At 35.3% G+C, this 18,335-nt stretch overlaps 2 protein-coding genes across 2 annotated transcripts; one reads left to right on the forward strand and one right to left on the reverse strand.

Moving 5' to 3' along the window:
* Positions 1–548: 548 nt before the first annotated feature.
* LOC132903985 (uncharacterized) lies at positions 549–2,490 on the reverse strand. Its single transcript, XM_060953815.1, has 2 exons — positions 2,176–2,490; positions 549–2,027 (listed from the first exon to the last, which is right to left on the reverse strand). The coding sequence occupies exon 2, from the start codon at positions 2,022–2,024 to the stop codon at positions 1,377–1,379; it is 648 nt and encodes a 215-aa protein (XP_060809798.1). The 5' UTR covers positions 2,025–2,027; positions 2,176–2,490; the 3' UTR covers positions 549–1,376.
* A 573-nt stretch (positions 2,491–3,063) lies between these two features.
* LOC106134024 (protein zer-1 homolog) lies at positions 3,064–18,167 on the forward strand. Its single transcript, XM_013333971.2, has 8 exons — positions 3,064–4,439; positions 4,605–4,807; positions 5,024–5,195; positions 7,205–7,366; positions 12,274–12,435; positions 12,995–13,144; positions 14,305–14,557; positions 15,007–18,167. Exons 1-8 carry the CDS (start codon positions 3,429–3,431, stop codon positions 15,183–15,185), a joined length of 2,292 nt encoding a protein of 763 aa, XP_013189425.1. The 5' UTR covers positions 3,064–3,428; the 3' UTR covers positions 15,186–18,167.
* The last annotated feature ends 168 nt before the right edge of the window (positions 18,168–18,335 follow it).

Genomic DNA, 18,335 nt, shown 5'->3' on the forward strand with positions numbered 1-18,335 from the left:
TTGACTGATTTTTCTAGTCAATACTAAAATACTTTTGACTGGTTATGAATTGCAAAATATATAAAAGAAGAAAGTGAATGACTGACTGACAATGATCCAATATCAACGCACAGTCAAATCGCTGGGACAAGAGACTTATTTGGTGTGTAGATTCTATATGTGGTCTAATAGAGGATTTCCCGTCTTTTCAGCTGGAAAGGGAAATATGGTGATGTTTCATTTCATGGGGGCGGTATCGCAGGGTATTACCTAGTTAAACTTTATTTAAATTAAACGTGGTATATTGATTTAAAATACAGAAAGTCAGAAAGAGCAAAATTAGGTTCGGTTCGTGAGCGGATCAACACAATATTTTGATTTTAAATTTGGCGGGAACGAGCGCCTCCAATGCCACCCTCTGTGCCACCACAAAACGTATATGAAAAGTTTACATATTATGTAAAGGAAACTTAAAACTCAATTTAAAATTAATAGGTACGATTTCAAATGAGGCCTATACTATATTATTCCCAAAATCAAGATCATGACATGACAAAAAGTTGAGGTACTTAACCCTACAAGGCACGATTTTTTTTTTCTTTTCGAGTAAAATGTATGTTATATAGTTTACCACTAGAAGTCCGGGAAAAATAATAAAAAAAATCAAAACCAAATATTTACGTAGAAATATATTTTTTTTATTTGGTTCCCGCTGAGGTACATTGTGCCTTAATACTACTTTTTGGCATCGAATCAGTACAAATGGACTACCCCACTTTGATTAATACAACATGTTTTATAATTATCATTGTAAGCCCTTAAAAAGAAAAAAAAATATAATAAACGAAATAAAATTATAACAGTGCTATTGATGGAAATTCCGAAAGCAATTTTTATCTTTATAGAAGCAAAGTTCCACACGACATTTTTCACATGTAATGAAAGTTTTGCCTTTGCATCCGGGATATTTACAGCGTTGACGTTTCAAACCCCAAATAGGATAATGTTCAAACCCATCACTTCTGACATCAGGAGGAGGCAGGATTGCAGTATTACGCTTAGTCCTTTTCAGCTCAATTTCAGTAGACGCAGATGATGGTCTACCTCTTTTCTTGTTCATCGATAGACCAGACATACAGAGACTTTTTGCAACTTCAAACTTGAAGTCTCTCAGTTTTAGAGGGGTTGGTGTCCCGTTCTGCTCTCCAACTCGTCTGTATAGCAACCAACTATTTATAACCACAACATCTAGAAGGTGGTAAAATAATCTCAAATACCATTTTCTGGTTCTTATTTTTATTTTATATTTACCCAGAAATGAGTCGAGCAGATCGACACCTCCCATGTGCTGATTATAAATTTTCACTATTTGAGGACAATCAACATAAATATATTTTTTAGCTTTTTTGCAATATCTCTTCACTTGATGTACTGGCTCTCGTCCCACAAACGATGATGAGAGCACACACTGAAATATGAAATGGCTTCGAAACATTTTTTTGGATGCTAAATTTGTACATTTCTTCTGTGATGTGTTCTAATAATTCATTATCAAAAAACCATAGAAAATATTGTAAGGGTGTTTCAAATTGTGAAATCGATGGCGGTAAAATTGTGTTTCCAGTAAACTGAGGCAGAACTGGTTGAAAAGACTTCTTTTTCCAGATGAACTTCCTTTTTTTTCTTTGAGAGCAAGAGACCTTGGTTTTAGTTCTGTTAGATGTGGCAATACTCACAAAAGTCGAAGATTGTCTGGCTGTTGGTGACGGTTGAACAATACCTGCAGTGGGCTCTGAAATTGCACCCGAAGTACTGGGTCGAGGGCTTGGTTCATGTCTGTTTTCGTGACTTGTATCTTCATTAGTAGAAGGACATTGATTTGCTTCCATGTCATTAAGTGATTCTGGCAAAAAGCTAAGAGTGGATCGTAATCTTTCAGTATCTTCATCACTGTCGGCTGCAGAAGAATCTTCGCCATCTTCGCTACCCGATGGTATAGTCAAGAAATGTATAATTTCTTCCTCAAATAATCTTTTTCTAGCCATAATCTAAAAAAAAAATATATATTCGTCAGTAAAATACCGATAGTACGTATTGGTAAAAAGGAAGACTAAGGCACAGTGTACCGTATCTGGAACGTTCAAATAAATGGATTTTTTTCTTACATAAATTACAACAATACAAAAACTAACTTACCCGAGTCAAAGTGAACACTATTATAAAACTACAATAATTTTTTTACTGTCCAAAACTCCAATAAAACAACTTTTATATTTTTTTCAATATGTGGAATTAATGAACTCGCGACGACACCCCGAATTTGAAGTTCTGTTCTTTGCCTAGTGACCGATACCGCCATCTATGCCAAACTATCTGTATTACGTAATCGCTATACTAGTAAAGTTTCTACAAAAACCCAACAGAAGTCTATATCAGTTTTAATAAACGTGTAGGGAACCTTTTCTATGAGTGTTCCCGATGAGTCACTGAGTGCCTTGTAGGGTTAATTTAAAAAAAAAGAAGGAAGAAGAGTCACACGCGTACCAAAGTTAAGACACACGATTCTTACTTGACACATACGTACATTGGCGACGTTTCTCATCGTGCATTAAGTTCGTCTGTCCGTCCCCAGGCTGTAGGTATTTCATAAACCGTGATAGCTAGAAATCTAGCTGAATTTTTTAAATTAGGTCTTCGAGTAATGTTTTTAAAGCGTAGAAATACAAAATATTACCGTTCCCGCATTAACAACAAATACTTAAAAATAAAAATATATATTAAAAAACACTACACATTAAACGTGTTTTTTCTGTAATTTATCCTAAATGTCCTGATCGGTCTATTAATAAAAAATAACAGTAGCAGAAGTAAATAGCAGTCCGTAATGATAGATCCGAATAGAACTAGCGCCAAAGTGTACTTATAGTATGGCACTTCAGATTATTCAAAGCTATATTGAGGATTAAGTTGCTGGTAAATAATCCTGGCTACGAGGAAAATACTCGTCGAATACTAAAAGCTATCAATTTATTCATTGTGAACGGCCTGAACAGGACATCTACACAAACGAACTTTATATTGACATTTCCATTGAAGAAATCTCTTTTTTCTCTATGGTTTTTATAGAGCAGTAGAGCTATTTTGTATCGTTGCTCGCTTGCTTGTTGCGTTGTGATTTTCGGTAGTTTTTCGCTAATAAAACGAGTAAAACTATTCTACGTTTTGCAGACATAATCAATCAATTCGAAAAAGTACGTTTTGTGTATAAGATGTACCGGATTCTGTTGTATTAAGTAAACATAATGGTGGGAAGTGAACTCACAATCTCTTAAATTGTGGACTAATTTTGTTGTGAACGTAAAACTAAAGATTATTAGAAATGGTGTCATCTAAAACCTTTCTATTTTATACATTTTGAACATAAAAATATAAGTGCACGAATCAGCAAGATGACTGACCAGGAAGTATTTTCGTTATACGACAGTTGTCCTGATTCTTTGTTCGACATATGTTTGAATTACATTGTCGAAAATCTAAATACGATTACAAAATTAGATCCCCCTAACAAATATCGTAAACTCAAAGACGACGTTGTTCTACCTGCTGAAATCTGTGAGAAATTCCTAAGGGCTTATCAAAGAAACAGCCGTGTCAGTGATAGCATAGCAAATCTTTTCCGCGATCGCACGCGAACGAGATTGGATTCCGTAAAACTGCGGAATTCTCGTATTACAGATGAAGGTCTTCTGTATTTCATGGCCCATAAGCCATACGAAGTAGACTTAGTGCAGTGCGAATATTTGTCCACTGCTTCCTTAGATATTATTAATAGCAAGAGTGAAAATCTAGTCTCTCTGAAGTTTGGGCCTTCTACATCTGTCATTCCTCAAGACGAAAGGTTATTTAGACAAAGGGGATATGTGATCAATGCTCCTAATTTACGACGGCTCACAATTCAACGCCGTGGTGGGGCTATATTCCCATTGCTACTCCTCAAGCCTCTTACAAATTTGACATATCTAGACCTGTCTGAATGTGCATCAGCTGGTTCCATATGGGCACTAACAGGATTAAAACACTTAAAATCACTAATACTGCACAGTGTCCACTGGTTAAAAGACATTGTGATAGATTGGATAGCAAGTTTAACTACATTGGAACACTTGGACATATCACAATCAAATGACAGGCATGGCAAATATTTGTATCCCAATGATGTGTTATCCAAACTAGTTACAAGTTTGCCTTTGTTGGAGTCCTTGGATATTTCTGGCACCAATTTAGCAGGATCTGGTGCAGCTGCAGTTGGCACAGCTAAAGACAGTGCTGGCAAGTGTGATGTTCAAGAGCGGTGTGATATACCTGGACTAGTAAGTCGTGTAAACAGGCCATTAGAGTTTCTTGGTCTATATGGAACTCATCATGGGGCTTGCAAGAGACATGATATACCAGCTAAAGTGGTAAGTGAATAACAAGTTTTTAAAATGAGAAATCAGTATAATCTTATGACAAAAAAATATAGGTTAAAGGTGCTATATAATTTTTTTAACATCTGCATTCAGCCTTACTAGATCAGCTTTAAATTCAGCCAAATGCCAATACAAATTATATTTCTTTTCTACAAGATATCGGGAGATGCAAATGAGGAGCAGATTCTGACTGCAGCTACAGCTTACATGGACAGGCCAGCAATGCTGGCTCGTGTTCTCAATGATCTCTACTATTTGTTCCGTTATGAGATCAATGCATATGTTGGCCGGGCTCTTAATGTTGTCCTGTGTGCCATGGACACACATGTCTTAGAGAAACATATCCAAATATCTGGAAGGTGATTCACTTGTTTATTTTTATTACATTGTTGCTACAAATGGTTACCAAATGCTTGTTAACATTGCTCTCGTATATACCTATATAGCTTGTTAGTTTGGCTTTTCCTAATTCCATAAAGACATTGGAAGCCTTGATTAAAAAAAAAACACTAACAGAATACTATATTCTATTTCTGAATGAGTACTTTAAAGTCATAATTTGTTATTTTGTATAGTGCCACCCTTTTCTACATAGTGAAGGGCAAAGAAAAGAACCGCATTGGAATCAAATTGAAAAGGCGAATTATCACTGCACTGCTTGATGGCATGGAGGCACATCTTGGAGATGATACTATGATGAGAAATGGCTGCCTTACATTATGCCAATTCAAGATACCTACGGATGTGGTAAGAGAATTATTCATTTTGGGCCACTGCTCTTGCAGTGCCAATTATTTCTACATGTTTGCTGGTAATACAAAGAACATTAATATTGGGGTATATATAATTTATTTTTTAAGTTAATAAACATTAGATGTTTTGGTAATATGTCATTTGAAAGAATATATTTAGGAAATTAAATTTGATAATAGGAAAATTATGTCAACATAAGTTGTAAATTAATTTTTTAATTAAAAAAAAAAAATATTCTTATAAATGTTATAGCTGGAGACTTAGCATACTTATATGTTCAATGATTGTGTTGACCAAAGGAATTTTCCAAATTTAATGAAGTATAGTAAACAAATCCACTATTTAAGAAAAGTGAAAAGTCAGAGCCTGGTAACTATAGACCTATCTCAATTTTACCAATTCTGAGCTAGGTTTTGAGACAATCATGCTTAATCAAATGCAGCTCTACTTTAAGTCTAATAAATTATTTCAATGTCCACAATACGGTACTGAGGGTAAATGTACAACAGATGCAGGTGTTGCTCTTGTCACTCATTATCAATGCATGGAGATGAAGACTAAAGCATTTGATTGCTCGCTCATTACAGGTTCAACACTTTTGCTATTAAACTAATTAAATGATAATCTAGTGAAAGATTACAGACAGTAGATATAAATATCACAAGATTGAAAGGAGCTAACGTAAAAATAGGAGTGCCGCAAGTTTCCATTTTCCAAGGAGCCATCTATGGGTTAAAACAAAGAGATTTGCTTAGAGCATTTTGCAAAAATCTGAATATTTTGACATTGCCCCCTCAATACATATTCGATAAAGTTATGCATGTAAGGAAAATCTAAGATTCTTTCAAAAAGTAGGTAATGTACTAGTAAATCAATGTCCGGGAAATATGCTGCTTTGGAAGCGGTAGTAGATATATATTTAAGTTATGTGAAGTCAATTAGTGATGCCTTATATCCAATTTTGAAAATCTATTCTAATCAATTTTTTGTTTTGTATGGCTGGCCATTTTATCTGCACTTAGGGTTTAGCTAAAAAGACAATTTGTGGTGCGATAATACAATGTGGCTCATAAATGTGTGTTATTAAACTTTTCAAGTCTATATTTTTTAAGTTTATATCATCATTGGTTAAAGTTCATTATGTTAATATGTTACATTTGATTGCATTGTTTGAGTTAAAATATTGATAACCTATATAACTTATATTTTTTGTTTATGGGGCATGGTGTTTATCAGCATTATTATTACATACTTGCAATTTCTAAATGTAATGATGTTTTGTATTAACCTAATTGAAACATTTCTATGAATATTGAAATTGTTTGAACTTATGTAGACTTATTAAGTAAGCAAGAGTAATTATATACTTTTTAATATTAGATTACTGAGTAATTAAATACAAATTAAGGTTACTTTAGTACTTACTAGCTACCCGCTTCCGGCTTCGCACGGGTAGCATTGATACGTATAAATCTTCCTCTTGAATAACTATTTAAAAATACTTACTACTATACTAGTTTTCAAGATCTAAGCATACATACATACAGAGGGACAGACGCGGGAAGCGACTTTGCTTTATAGTATGAAGTGATATATGTACATTTGTAGCGGGAGCGATGATTCAGGCTCGACCGCCACAAAAAGGAAGATCTTCCACCAAGCTAGGTGTTATGCTGCACGATATGTATTATAGGAATCCCGACTTTAATGATGTTGAGTCGGAGGTTGTATTTATTCTCCTATCCATGATATCTTTGCTTGCGCCATTTGGCAAACGCCCTGTTATAGGCTTGGTGGCGTGTGATCTCCGTATGTTAATATTGAGTGCTATTGGTTAAGCGCGTCGTATTCTGACTGTTACAGCGTGTGGCGTTAGTGAAGTCGCCACAAATTTTTTGTGTCCAATCGTATGTAAAACATCGAATATTTATAGTATTTGCTATATCTATGGGTGTTACCTATCCCATTCTTTTACACAAGTGTGTCAATTTTATTATTTCCAGCTGTTTGAATATGAACGCGTCGTTCAGATCCTGCTGAATGGGGTAGCCGATGTACATTTGGAGGGTTTCGTGCAGCGTATTGCCATCTATTTGCTGAACTCGCTCGCCTGCCAGGTCGACGGCAAACAAAAACGCTTCCTGGGAAATAATGGAGCTATTGGAGTAAGTATTCTTCTTTTATTATAAACACCTATCAAGGGCCACTTAGAGAAGTTTGGTAGCAAACCAATCTTCGCTAAGTGCCCCTTGATTGGTGTTGCGAAAATATTGTCATCTAGGTACAGGTTGAACTCGCCTGCTATATTGGCGGCAAGTAAAAAGCTCTATGATCGCTATTAAGTAAGATCGGAGTAAGCACTTTTTATTTTATTAAAATAACTAGAGGCCGCCCGCGACTTCGTCCGCATGGAAACCCTATCAATCCCGCGGGAACTCTGGGATAAAAAGTAGCCTATGTGTTATTCTGGGTCTTCAGCTACCTACATACCAAATTTCATGGTAATCGGTTCAGTAGTTTTTGCGTGAAAGAGTAACAAACATCCATACAAACTTTCGCCTTTATAATAGTAGTAAGATGACTTGGCTCTTCTTCGCACAGTGCCTGCGGTTGAATATGTGAAAACTACATCATAATTCATTAGGCACATTTTTTTTAAGAAAATCGCTTATAAACGAACAGGTGCAAGGCGACTTTGAAACTAACTGTATATGTTAATGTCGTAATAATATTTGTGCCGTGTGGTTCCTGGCACCAACACAAAAATGAATAGGACCACTCCTCTTTCCCATGGATCTCGTAAAAGGCGACTAAGGGATAGGCTTACAAACTTGAGATTCTTTTTTTAAGCGATGGGCTAGCAACCTGTCACTACTTAAATCTCGATTCTATCATCAAGCCAAAAAGCTGAATGTGGCCTTTTCAAGACTGTTGGCTCTGTCTACCCCGCAAGGGATATAGATGTAATTATATGTAGTTATGTATAAATATTTGTTTTTTATCTTCTTGTCTATGCGAATTTAGTTTCAGGCTTAAGCTATGTAATAGACTTAATGATATTATCTATTCTAGTGTCTATAGTTTCTTTGAAATTCAGTTACCTGTGGCGGACGCATTGTTTTGGCTGATAATGATACAGGTAGAAAAAATATCTCTATGACTATCAATTTAATAGTGTTTTTTTATTATGACTTTATACTTGACAAAAAACCATGGATCCTTTTTCGATTTCTTTTGTTACAATGCATCCCATCAATGACTGAGAGCTAGCCAAAAAGGCGGGGGTGGGGGTAACATAAGCTTCATGTAAGTTTGTAAGTACTTCTTATTCTTTGAGCTGGGCCAAGTTTTATGAAGAGAATAAATATATTTTACACGATTGGTTCAAATTCTTAATAAGTTAATAATAGAATTTGCCAGTAAATCTGCATGGCGAGTGTTTTCCATAGGTACTGCAAAGCAAAGCGAAACAAATTTTCTACTACCGTTGTTGTTATTTTATATGTTTTTAAACAGCAGCAGCAGCATCTAAATGTCGTATTGTCATAAGCCTTTTAACAAATTGCCTAAAGCTTATCTTTCCTCTTACCATTTTGCGGTTGTGAAAATATGGCATTAAATGATTTAGCAAAGATTTTATGGTATGCCTTGGATATGTTTATCAAATTAATTATTTAGTCCCCTTCTACGTCATTTATGAACTATTGTGTCCCCGTCAAAAATCACGCTTATTTAGTTAGTATCTGCCTCACGGGTGTATCCCACGAGATCGGTACTTTTTCCAAGATGAATGGTCTCAGTATACCTACTCAATACTATGTGTATGTGCAAAATTTCAAGAATATTGGATTATAACAAAAACAGTGTTAAGATGAAACTAATTTTATCCACAAAAATAAAATTGAACGCTGACGAAAACTGACGCTGTGTGCAAACGTACTATTATATATTGTTAGTATATAGATAAATCCAAATTGTTAAGCCTTCAGAATATTTATTAGAAAGAAAATTAATGCTAAATCATCTATGTGTATATTTTTACATGTTTTAGAATCCAATTATATGTGAACTTGCTCAAAGCGACGGTCGCATATTTAACACTGAGTTAGTCGTGGGCGGCAGTTAAATATAGATTTAAGGTTAGTGCTGGCAAAATAGACGTGACGCTAGCTAGATGCTAGAATGTTATCGATAAATCGATAGAAGTTTATTAACATTAGACTCGGTAGGAGGTTTTTTGATTTTATTCTTGGTTCTAATTGAAAATTATATGTGAATAAGGATTTTAAATTTACGCGGATGAAGTCGCGGGCAACAGCTATTCAATAAATAATTCGCAACATGCATCTTCATAAACAAATATCAAAACATAAATAACATAAGTTCCTTACATATGAAATTGGTGTTTGGTATAGAAGAAACAAAAAGTCGAATATTATTTATTTTTTTACTAAGAAAACCAATCGGATATCTAAATTTAGAAAAAAATGATAATCTGTTGGAGCAAGGTCCGGGGAGTACGGTGGATGGCTTAGACGTTCCAATTACTCTTCTAATTTGGTAGCAGTCTGTTGTGCAGTGTGTAGTCTAGCGTTGCCATAAAGCAGCAGTACCGTGGAGCGATTGACCAGCCTCGGTTGTTTAGCAGCTAGCTTTTCCTTCATAGTTTGCAATTGCTGACAAAAGTCGTCTGCCGTAATCGTCTGGTCAGGTTTGGGAAAACTGTAATGGACGACACCGGTACTAGTACACCAAACGGTTGCGATGAGCGTTTCCGATTATCTTAGAGAATCCACAGGTGATTTGTATTAAAAACCCCTCATTAATGTGCCGGTTAAGTAATGTAACGCAGCAGACGATACGCGTTTGCCGGTTTGCTTCAATCAATTCGTGAGGAATCAATATCAGTATATATGTATTTGTCGGCCGTAGGTACTTAGGTACGTAGTTTGATTCACATTAGAATATGTTGACAGTAGGTACTTTGGTTGTTAGGCAAGTGATCTAATTAATAGTGACCCATGACGTGATCTTTTATTTTGGAGGCAATAAATAACACATGTTTATTTCAAAGTGTTTAAAGTTTTACATATTATTTTCATAAAAATATTCATAACGTATATAGCATACAAACATAAATCACACCTCTTTCCCTGAGGGGTAGGCAGAGACCACATCGTTCCCCTTGCCACGATCCCTGCATACTTCTTTCGCTTCATTCACATTCATAACTCCCTTCATGCAATCTCGTCGGTTTCGGGTACTCTTGACCTGACCTTTTGCTAGATTCTCCGATTTGATCAAGGTACGTTCGTGTAGGCCTTCCCACTCCTGACAGACTGAAAAGACTCGAGAAAATAGAGTTTGAAATTTAAGGCTACAAAAATCAATTCTACCCGTTTGTAACACCGTCTTTATTTATTCATAAAGATTACTAAAATATGCATCCAATCATGTGATGTTAATTACAATTCAAGGGCTCAAATAAAAGTAATAAGCATAACTCACTCTAACTCGGTCAAAAATCCGAGTAACGTAAAAGAATACAAAAATGGGTGTTAAGTGAAATCTTTGATTTATCTTGCACTGTTAATGGCAAAAGGAAATGTCCTTGTCTGGAGTTGACACTACAGAAACTGTATCCGTACTGTCATACTACCGTCGTGTTTAATCATGTATTAATAACAAAGTGAACATAGTGGAATAAGTCGTCCTGACTAATCAGTTACGGTTCAGTGGAAATTCAGAAATAATCGTTGTTAACTTATTAAATGTTCCTTGTTGAATAATTAGGTTATAGGTAGTTAGCAAAGTTGTTGGTAGTTGGCCAGAAAATTAATTAGACAATATAAAAGATTTTGATAGGTATCTTCATAAACTCTAGATGTCGTGTCAAATCTTTGTGCCATTTTTACTAATATACCTAAGTTGAATAGAAATTAATGAAATTATTTAAGTTTGTTATGATGACTTATTTCAGTAAGAACATTTAATTTCCTTGTATGTAGATACACATACATACATATAATCACGTATTTATCTCTTGCGGGGTAAACAGAACGTGTTGAAAAGACATAGGCCACGTTAAGCTCTTTGGCTTTATGATAGAATTGAGATTCAAATAGTGACAGGTTACTATCCCATCCCAAAAGAAGAATCCCTATAATATAATAATAAGTTTACAAGCCTATTAGTCGCCTTTACATATTTTTGTATGTACCATTTGGTTTGTTTTATGTACCAATGCACTCATACTCAGTGAAATGTTAAACATTAAATTCATTTCTCTCAATGTTTTCCGCTTTGCGTTAATATTGGTATTAGCAAGTATGTAATGACTTAATATTGTATTTACGGCGCATAGAATATTTGTTTGTTATATGAAGGTGAAGTAAGCACCTATTGCGAACTTTTTATATACGATTTCGTTCGCGGCTCAGCCAGCGCGAAAGTACCCTATATAAGTAATTTCATGGTGAAAGTGAAAGACGGACAAACTCTTTTTCACTTTCCCTTCTGGCGAGTTGGTGACCAATACTGGAAGAGTTTCATCAGCTTGTGCATCTTCTCATACCAGTGGTCGATTAGTTTGGGCGAAGTACCAGCACCCTTTTGGGGAGGGTGCCGTTTTAAGGAGCCATGCGTTCTGTTCTTCTGGGGATGAAGGAATTCTGTGTCCGTTTTGAAGAGTGTTCCTTAATCTGGACGTTAGCCTCAAGGGGGTTAGGTGCTTAGGTAGTTTGTAGCGTTTTGACAAAACATTATGTTATGACACCTGAGATCCGGGTTCGAATATAGCTGGCTAGAGCATAATGAAAAACGAACTTTCTCCGATTGGCCTGGGACTTGGATGTTTATCTATATGTATAGTTAAGTTAGTATATCTCGTAACACAAGCCTCTAACAGACTTAGAGGCTAACTCAATGTGTGTGTATTCTGTCCCGTATTTATTTATTAGATATAACTAAAATTTTATTTAAAAAAAAAAAATTTAGTTATATCTAATAAATAAATAAATCCTTTTGTAGCTTCAAGGCCGAATTAATGAGAATTATTTATATATTGTTACAGAAAATGTTGAATCTGATCTCCGACCGCCTTGAGCGGCGTGTCTGCGACGACGTGCTGGAGGTGGCATGGTCCACCATGTGGAACGTCACCGACGAGACCCCGCAAAACTGTCAGAGATTCCTGGACAACTTCGGGATGAAGTTCTTCCTCTCCTGTCTAGAGGTATTAATATTATTCAGTTTTTGTTTAAATGCTAATTGAACTGCATGCGGTTTCAAAAATACGTGACAAAAGATTAAAAAAAATTTTTGGAGTAATATTATGAAAAGAAAGGGTGATTCCTAACTATCCGGGTTAAAATAAACAAGCTCTTTGGGTTGCACCTAAGTCCTATGTACAAGAAATGTTCTACGCGTTATTTATCTTCAACTTCCTGACATAAGTCTTGAGACTTGCGACCTCCCTCTAGAAAGGAGCTCGTTCCACCAACACCCACCAACCTCCATTGTGTACCTAATTTAAGAGAAACGGTTCCTATCTGACCATTGTTGAGAAACCTTATCAATTTTAGATCATTGTTATAATCCAATATCCATAGAAAGATAGCCTGAATGTGCAGCTTTCCATGCGATATATTGTCTCTCATCGTACGAGCTATTGTTTTTTATTTTTCGCTCTCATTTTGCGTATTTACGGTTGTACCCACAATACTTCAGAACCACGGCTCAACCTCCGACCTTTTGTTATTAAGTGTTATTTGTCATATGAGAATAAATTCCAGAAATTCCCGGACAAGGAGGAGTTACTGCGCAACATGATGGGCCTGCTCGGGAACGTTGCCGAAGTAGCGGCGCTTCGCCCCCAACTCATGGACAAAGTGTTCCTCGGCGTCTTCAACGAACTGCTGGATTCCTCCAGTGATGGCATTGAGGTAACTTAAACATTACATCTTCTGTGATCAATGATGCGAGACGACTTGTACCATTTAAACAAATAAAAAAGAATAAAAGCGACTAAGGAATAGGCTTATAAACTTGGGATTCTTCTTTTAGGCGATGGGCTAGCAACCTGTCACTATTTGAATCTCAATTCTACCATAAAGCCAAACAGCTGAACGTGGCCTATCAGTCCAAAGCCAAAAGAGTTCTTGAAAAGATAAAGGTACAACAATAAATAATGCATTTCTTGGTATTCTTTCTTTGAAGTCTACTTCAATCCTACACTAGATGTCCGAAAAATAAATAAATATATGGGATAAATTACACAGACTAAGCTAACAGAAAACTTTAGTTATTTATACTTATGTTATAAAGAAGTAAGCATATTATTTAAGTTTAAGGGGGGTAATCGCCGAAAATACTGAATCGATTTCAAAAATTCTTCCAACATCAGACAGCGACGTTATCTAAGATCGCTATAAGCATATGTTTGTTTCTCAAATTAATTAGTTTTAACACTTTATTTTTACGGAGATAACTTACGGCGTATTCATCAGAATTTAAGATTTTGAAATATTGTGAAATTTAAAAATGCGCATAACAAATTATTGTAACGCGGCTCGCCGTTGGCCATGCTTTGTCGCGTGATTTGTGCACTACATATTATTACAGTAGACCTACTATTACGTCAAATTTTTTTTTACCCGACTCCGACAGAAGGCAGTTGCTTCCGAGGTATAATCGTTTATTAATTCTATTAAAAAAACTTTGTTTTAACATATACAAGATATTAACATATCATATCGTGACCACACCTAATGGAAGAATGTGCGGTAAGGGAAGCACCTGGCTCATACAGTGTTTAGCTTCACTATAAGACTAGTATCAAAGCTAGTTAGAAAAATTAACACATATTATTTGTACTTTTTGTTTTCTTAATTTCTTGAACCGCGGACCCTGAAAACCTGAAATGCAGGTACAACCTAGCTTAGGATCCAGTCTACCTCCAATATTGTCTTATCAGACCAACGGTTCGATAGATATCGCGTTACAATCATACAAAAAATATTTTTGCGCCTAGTTGTTTTGTAGTTTGTAGACATTTTCATTTGTATCATTTAATTATTATTAATTTATTAAATGTTGCATACAGGTGAGCTACAACGCGGCCGGAGTCCTGGTCCACATGGCGTCCGACGGGCCCGAAGCTTGGACCGTGGACGAGCCCTCTCGCGACACTGTGCTGGCCCGCGTGGCCGCGGCCGTACAGCGCTGGGACCTCAGGGCGGAGCGGAACATCAACTATCGTTCATTCGAGCCGATGCTGAGTCTGCTACACGCGCATCATACGCCGCAGTGCCAGCATTGGGCCGTCTGGGCACTGGCTAACCTGACAACCGTCTACCGTGAGTCACTATTATACTTAGTTATTACTTACTAGCTGTTACCCGCGACTGATCCACGCAAACAAAGAGACAGGATCTTTAGCGACTTACTTTATAAAAAAAAAAATAACCTCTACATATTCATACCTCTAATGTTTAACTGCCAAGTAAAACAGTACAAACAATACTTTATTTTAAACGTGGTCCTACTAATCCAATAGGACTAATGGAAGCCGCAGCAGCGACCGCGTTTAAATTAAATCCCGGTCAGAGAGTTTTAGAACAAGTAGGTATCTTTTTATGACTTGAGATGTTATACTCAAATCGGTATCGAGAAGGACAGGATGTCTTCAATCATAGAAAAAAAAATACTATAACCATGGGTTTCCATGCAACACAAATCAAGTTACATGTGAAGTCTATTAAAATTTTAATTAAAATATTTTTAACAAAGTAACATGTGTCCACAGCCGAGAAATACTGCAACCTGGTTGACGCCGAGGGCGGTCTGAAGCTGCTCAAAGAGCTGATAGCACACCCGGCGCCCTACAAGATGGTCAAGGACCTCGCTCAGGTGGTCATTGTAAACTGCTCTATCTACGTCAACCATGACGCCAACCCCCCGAACACTTTGTTCCTAGACAACTAACTAACGGAGTTCTTTGAGGAAATTTTTCCTCAGGTGGAGTAGGCGGCCGTAATTTGCTTAAATACTATCTTATTACTAAAAGCTTCACTTAAATCAAAATAATATTTTGCAATTTCATGGCGTTTACTGCGCTTGCATTGAAAAGCTATCAAATAAATATCAAAATTGAAATGCAATGTGTAAAGAGTGAGTACAACCAGTAACCACCAGAGTAATACCACATGTCTTATGTTATTTCGGATTTCATGAAATACTTTACTTGTAGCTTCAAAGCCCTGGTTCAAGGCCCCTACTTCAATGGACTTTTGACATCTTATTTGAGAAAACTCAGTGTCTGTTTTAGTACCAGTTATAAGTGAGTGATTTATACCAGTCGTTAGTGTTTGGACTTTGATATGTGCTTTCTACGACACGAACGTATGTGCAATGATTTAGATTGGACGAGCTTACATTTGCGATGTCATTATATGTAATAAATATATACGGATGTTACCTCTAAACAATAAACTATCAATTTTATGTAGATGGCATGTTTATAATCAGATAGTGTCATAACTATAATCTTTATGTACATTAGATGGAACACGGATATATTCAATAGACCTGATAAGTGTGATCATGTATCATTTATTAGTTTCTTTAATATATTAATTAATTTTCAGCAGATTTTAATAATAATCAAACTAGTTTTGCCTCGCTGTAACACGTTTATTTTCATGTTGCAGCACACAGTATTTATATAGAAATGATTACATTAATTGTATAACTTATAGAGTATATGAGTAAGTAGTAATTTGTAGCAGCCCCAAAATTTGTGAGGGTTTAAACTTTAGTCATATACGAACTCTTGCCGTGGCGGCTGCTAGCCCTTTAAGGGCATTGAATACAGCCACAATTAATGTTAACTGTAGTATTTATTTATTATTAAAATATATATATAGTATATAGTAATATACTATGCCTGTTATACTTAGGTGTAGTCGCTGTTGTAACTAGAAAAATGTCGGACCTATTTACATTGACATCTGCGATCTTTTGCTAAGAATTCTATCCACCATGAATGCCAAACATAATACTTTTTAAATTCATATGTTTTATGCTATATCCAGCTGCCTTCCATTTACTTAAGCCTGTTAACTAAGGAGCCTCGGAGCCGTTTTTAAAATAAATTGAACTGAATACTTCATAACTTCGACAAAAAGAAAATTACCCATTCAAAATGATATACCTATAACGATACCATACCTGTAGCTTTTATATCAATACAAATCCCTCCTTGCAAATAAAATAAAGGCGTTATTTCAGTTATTATTCGTTCTTTCGCATGTTTATTTAAGTGTATCGCTTTTGGTCAAAAATAAATGATCATGACGAAATGCTTAAATGTTTTAAGTATTGTAATAATTATTGGATGAACGCTAGTACCTAGAGGCTTGAAAGGCTTGAAAAGGTGCGCAAAAGTTTTTCTTAAAAAGGTATAATCTTATGTAGGAAATTGCGCTTGCTTAAGTACATAAATAATTAAGCTGGTGAAAGAAACTGAAGCATCTAGCGGAACTTCCGTAACTTTCACGGAAATTTTCTTTTTACAACTTGAATATAAATTATCATATTCATAAAACTTGTCGGATTAATATCTATTGAATCTTGTCTCATATTATTTGAAACAAATTGTATTGGTTCAGAAATGTGTCATCTACATTCAAGTGGTGCGATTCCATTTGGTTTTGTATGCCGAATGGAATGGGGTATAAAGTATGTCCCTACTCGATGTGTAAATATTAATTTATTTACGGCTCGTAGGCGCGACAATCACTGCGCCCATTACTCATTTTAAATATATTAAGATAATATTAAGATAATGAGATATATTTTTAGTAATATACTAAAGTTAAATTATTGTAAATATACAATTTTCAAAGAGATATGCAAAAAAGTATTGCAGTCTTTAACTTAGGTGAACTAATTATATGTTCAATCTTCTAAATGTTAATTTGATGTGTAGGGAATTATATTCAGATTTTTTCTTGGTAACTATTATTATATGAATAAAAATTGTAAAAACAAGGTATTGCTCATTACATTGTTCTACAATATATATCTATGTGTATCGTGCTACTGGTCTAGCATTGATTGCAGGTATATTTGTACGGAATCTAATTAGTCGACAAGGGAAGGTTTGGTTTGATCGGAAGGATATAGCCAAATGTACGTCTTTATCATAACCATAGTTTATAAAAAGCTTTTTAACTTGTTTTCATGGTCGTATTTAGTATTTAAAACATAGTATTTATTAATTGAATGTCAAGATAAATGTTAATTTAGATATAATTTCCAAGTTACGTATGTGACAAATTTCTATGACATGATCCGTCTCTGTCCGTCCGTCGAATGATAAAGATAGTACCCTGCCTGATTGTTTCGCGAACACAGCAGGGCTTCACCGACGTAGGAATATGTACACTGTGATGACGTCATAGCGCCGTAACTTGGGATTATGCTCTTACTACGTACAGAATATTAAACACATAAATGAATGTTAGTGTTGCTTTCTATGTTACTAGATTTAGTAATAGAGATAAGCTTAAGTTCAGGCTAAATGTCAATTGTATACAATTATACATCTCTTATCAATGATAATTCATTATAGATTCAATCTCAATGTTTTGTGTCCATGATATATTATGATATTGATATTGTTCCGTGCATTCAGAGCATGCTGTGTCTCTGTTCTCTCGACTTGCCTCTACGGTTAATATTATTTACAATATATTCGTCCGAAATAGTGATCCACCTCCACTAAACTTTTGCATACGGTGAAATTGGTGGTGTATTTCTTAATACAGTGTTTTTGTTATTAATAACCCATCTCTATACAAAAATAAATGTTGATATGTTGATTCTAGATTACTATGACTATCTTATAAAGATAACGTGTTTGGAAATTAATATGTTATCAATAAATAAATACTTACTAAAGTATGTATAAGTGTTTTAATAAAGCCAGTTGTTTGTCATTGTTATAAGATTCTACAAGGGCAAATTAATGGTTATTATAGAGGTAGTAATTTTTTCGGCGTATGCTCATATAAAAATGGCACTTTTTGTGTCACCTGTAATTCACATTATACGGGACTTTGATGGAATTCT

The sequence above is a fragment of the Amyelois transitella genome, chromosome Z (assembly GCF_032362555.1).
Source record: "Amyelois transitella isolate CPQ chromosome Z, ilAmyTran1.1, whole genome shotgun sequence".
Lineage (NCBI taxonomy): Eukaryota > Metazoa > Arthropoda > Insecta > Lepidoptera > Pyralidae > Amyelois > Amyelois transitella.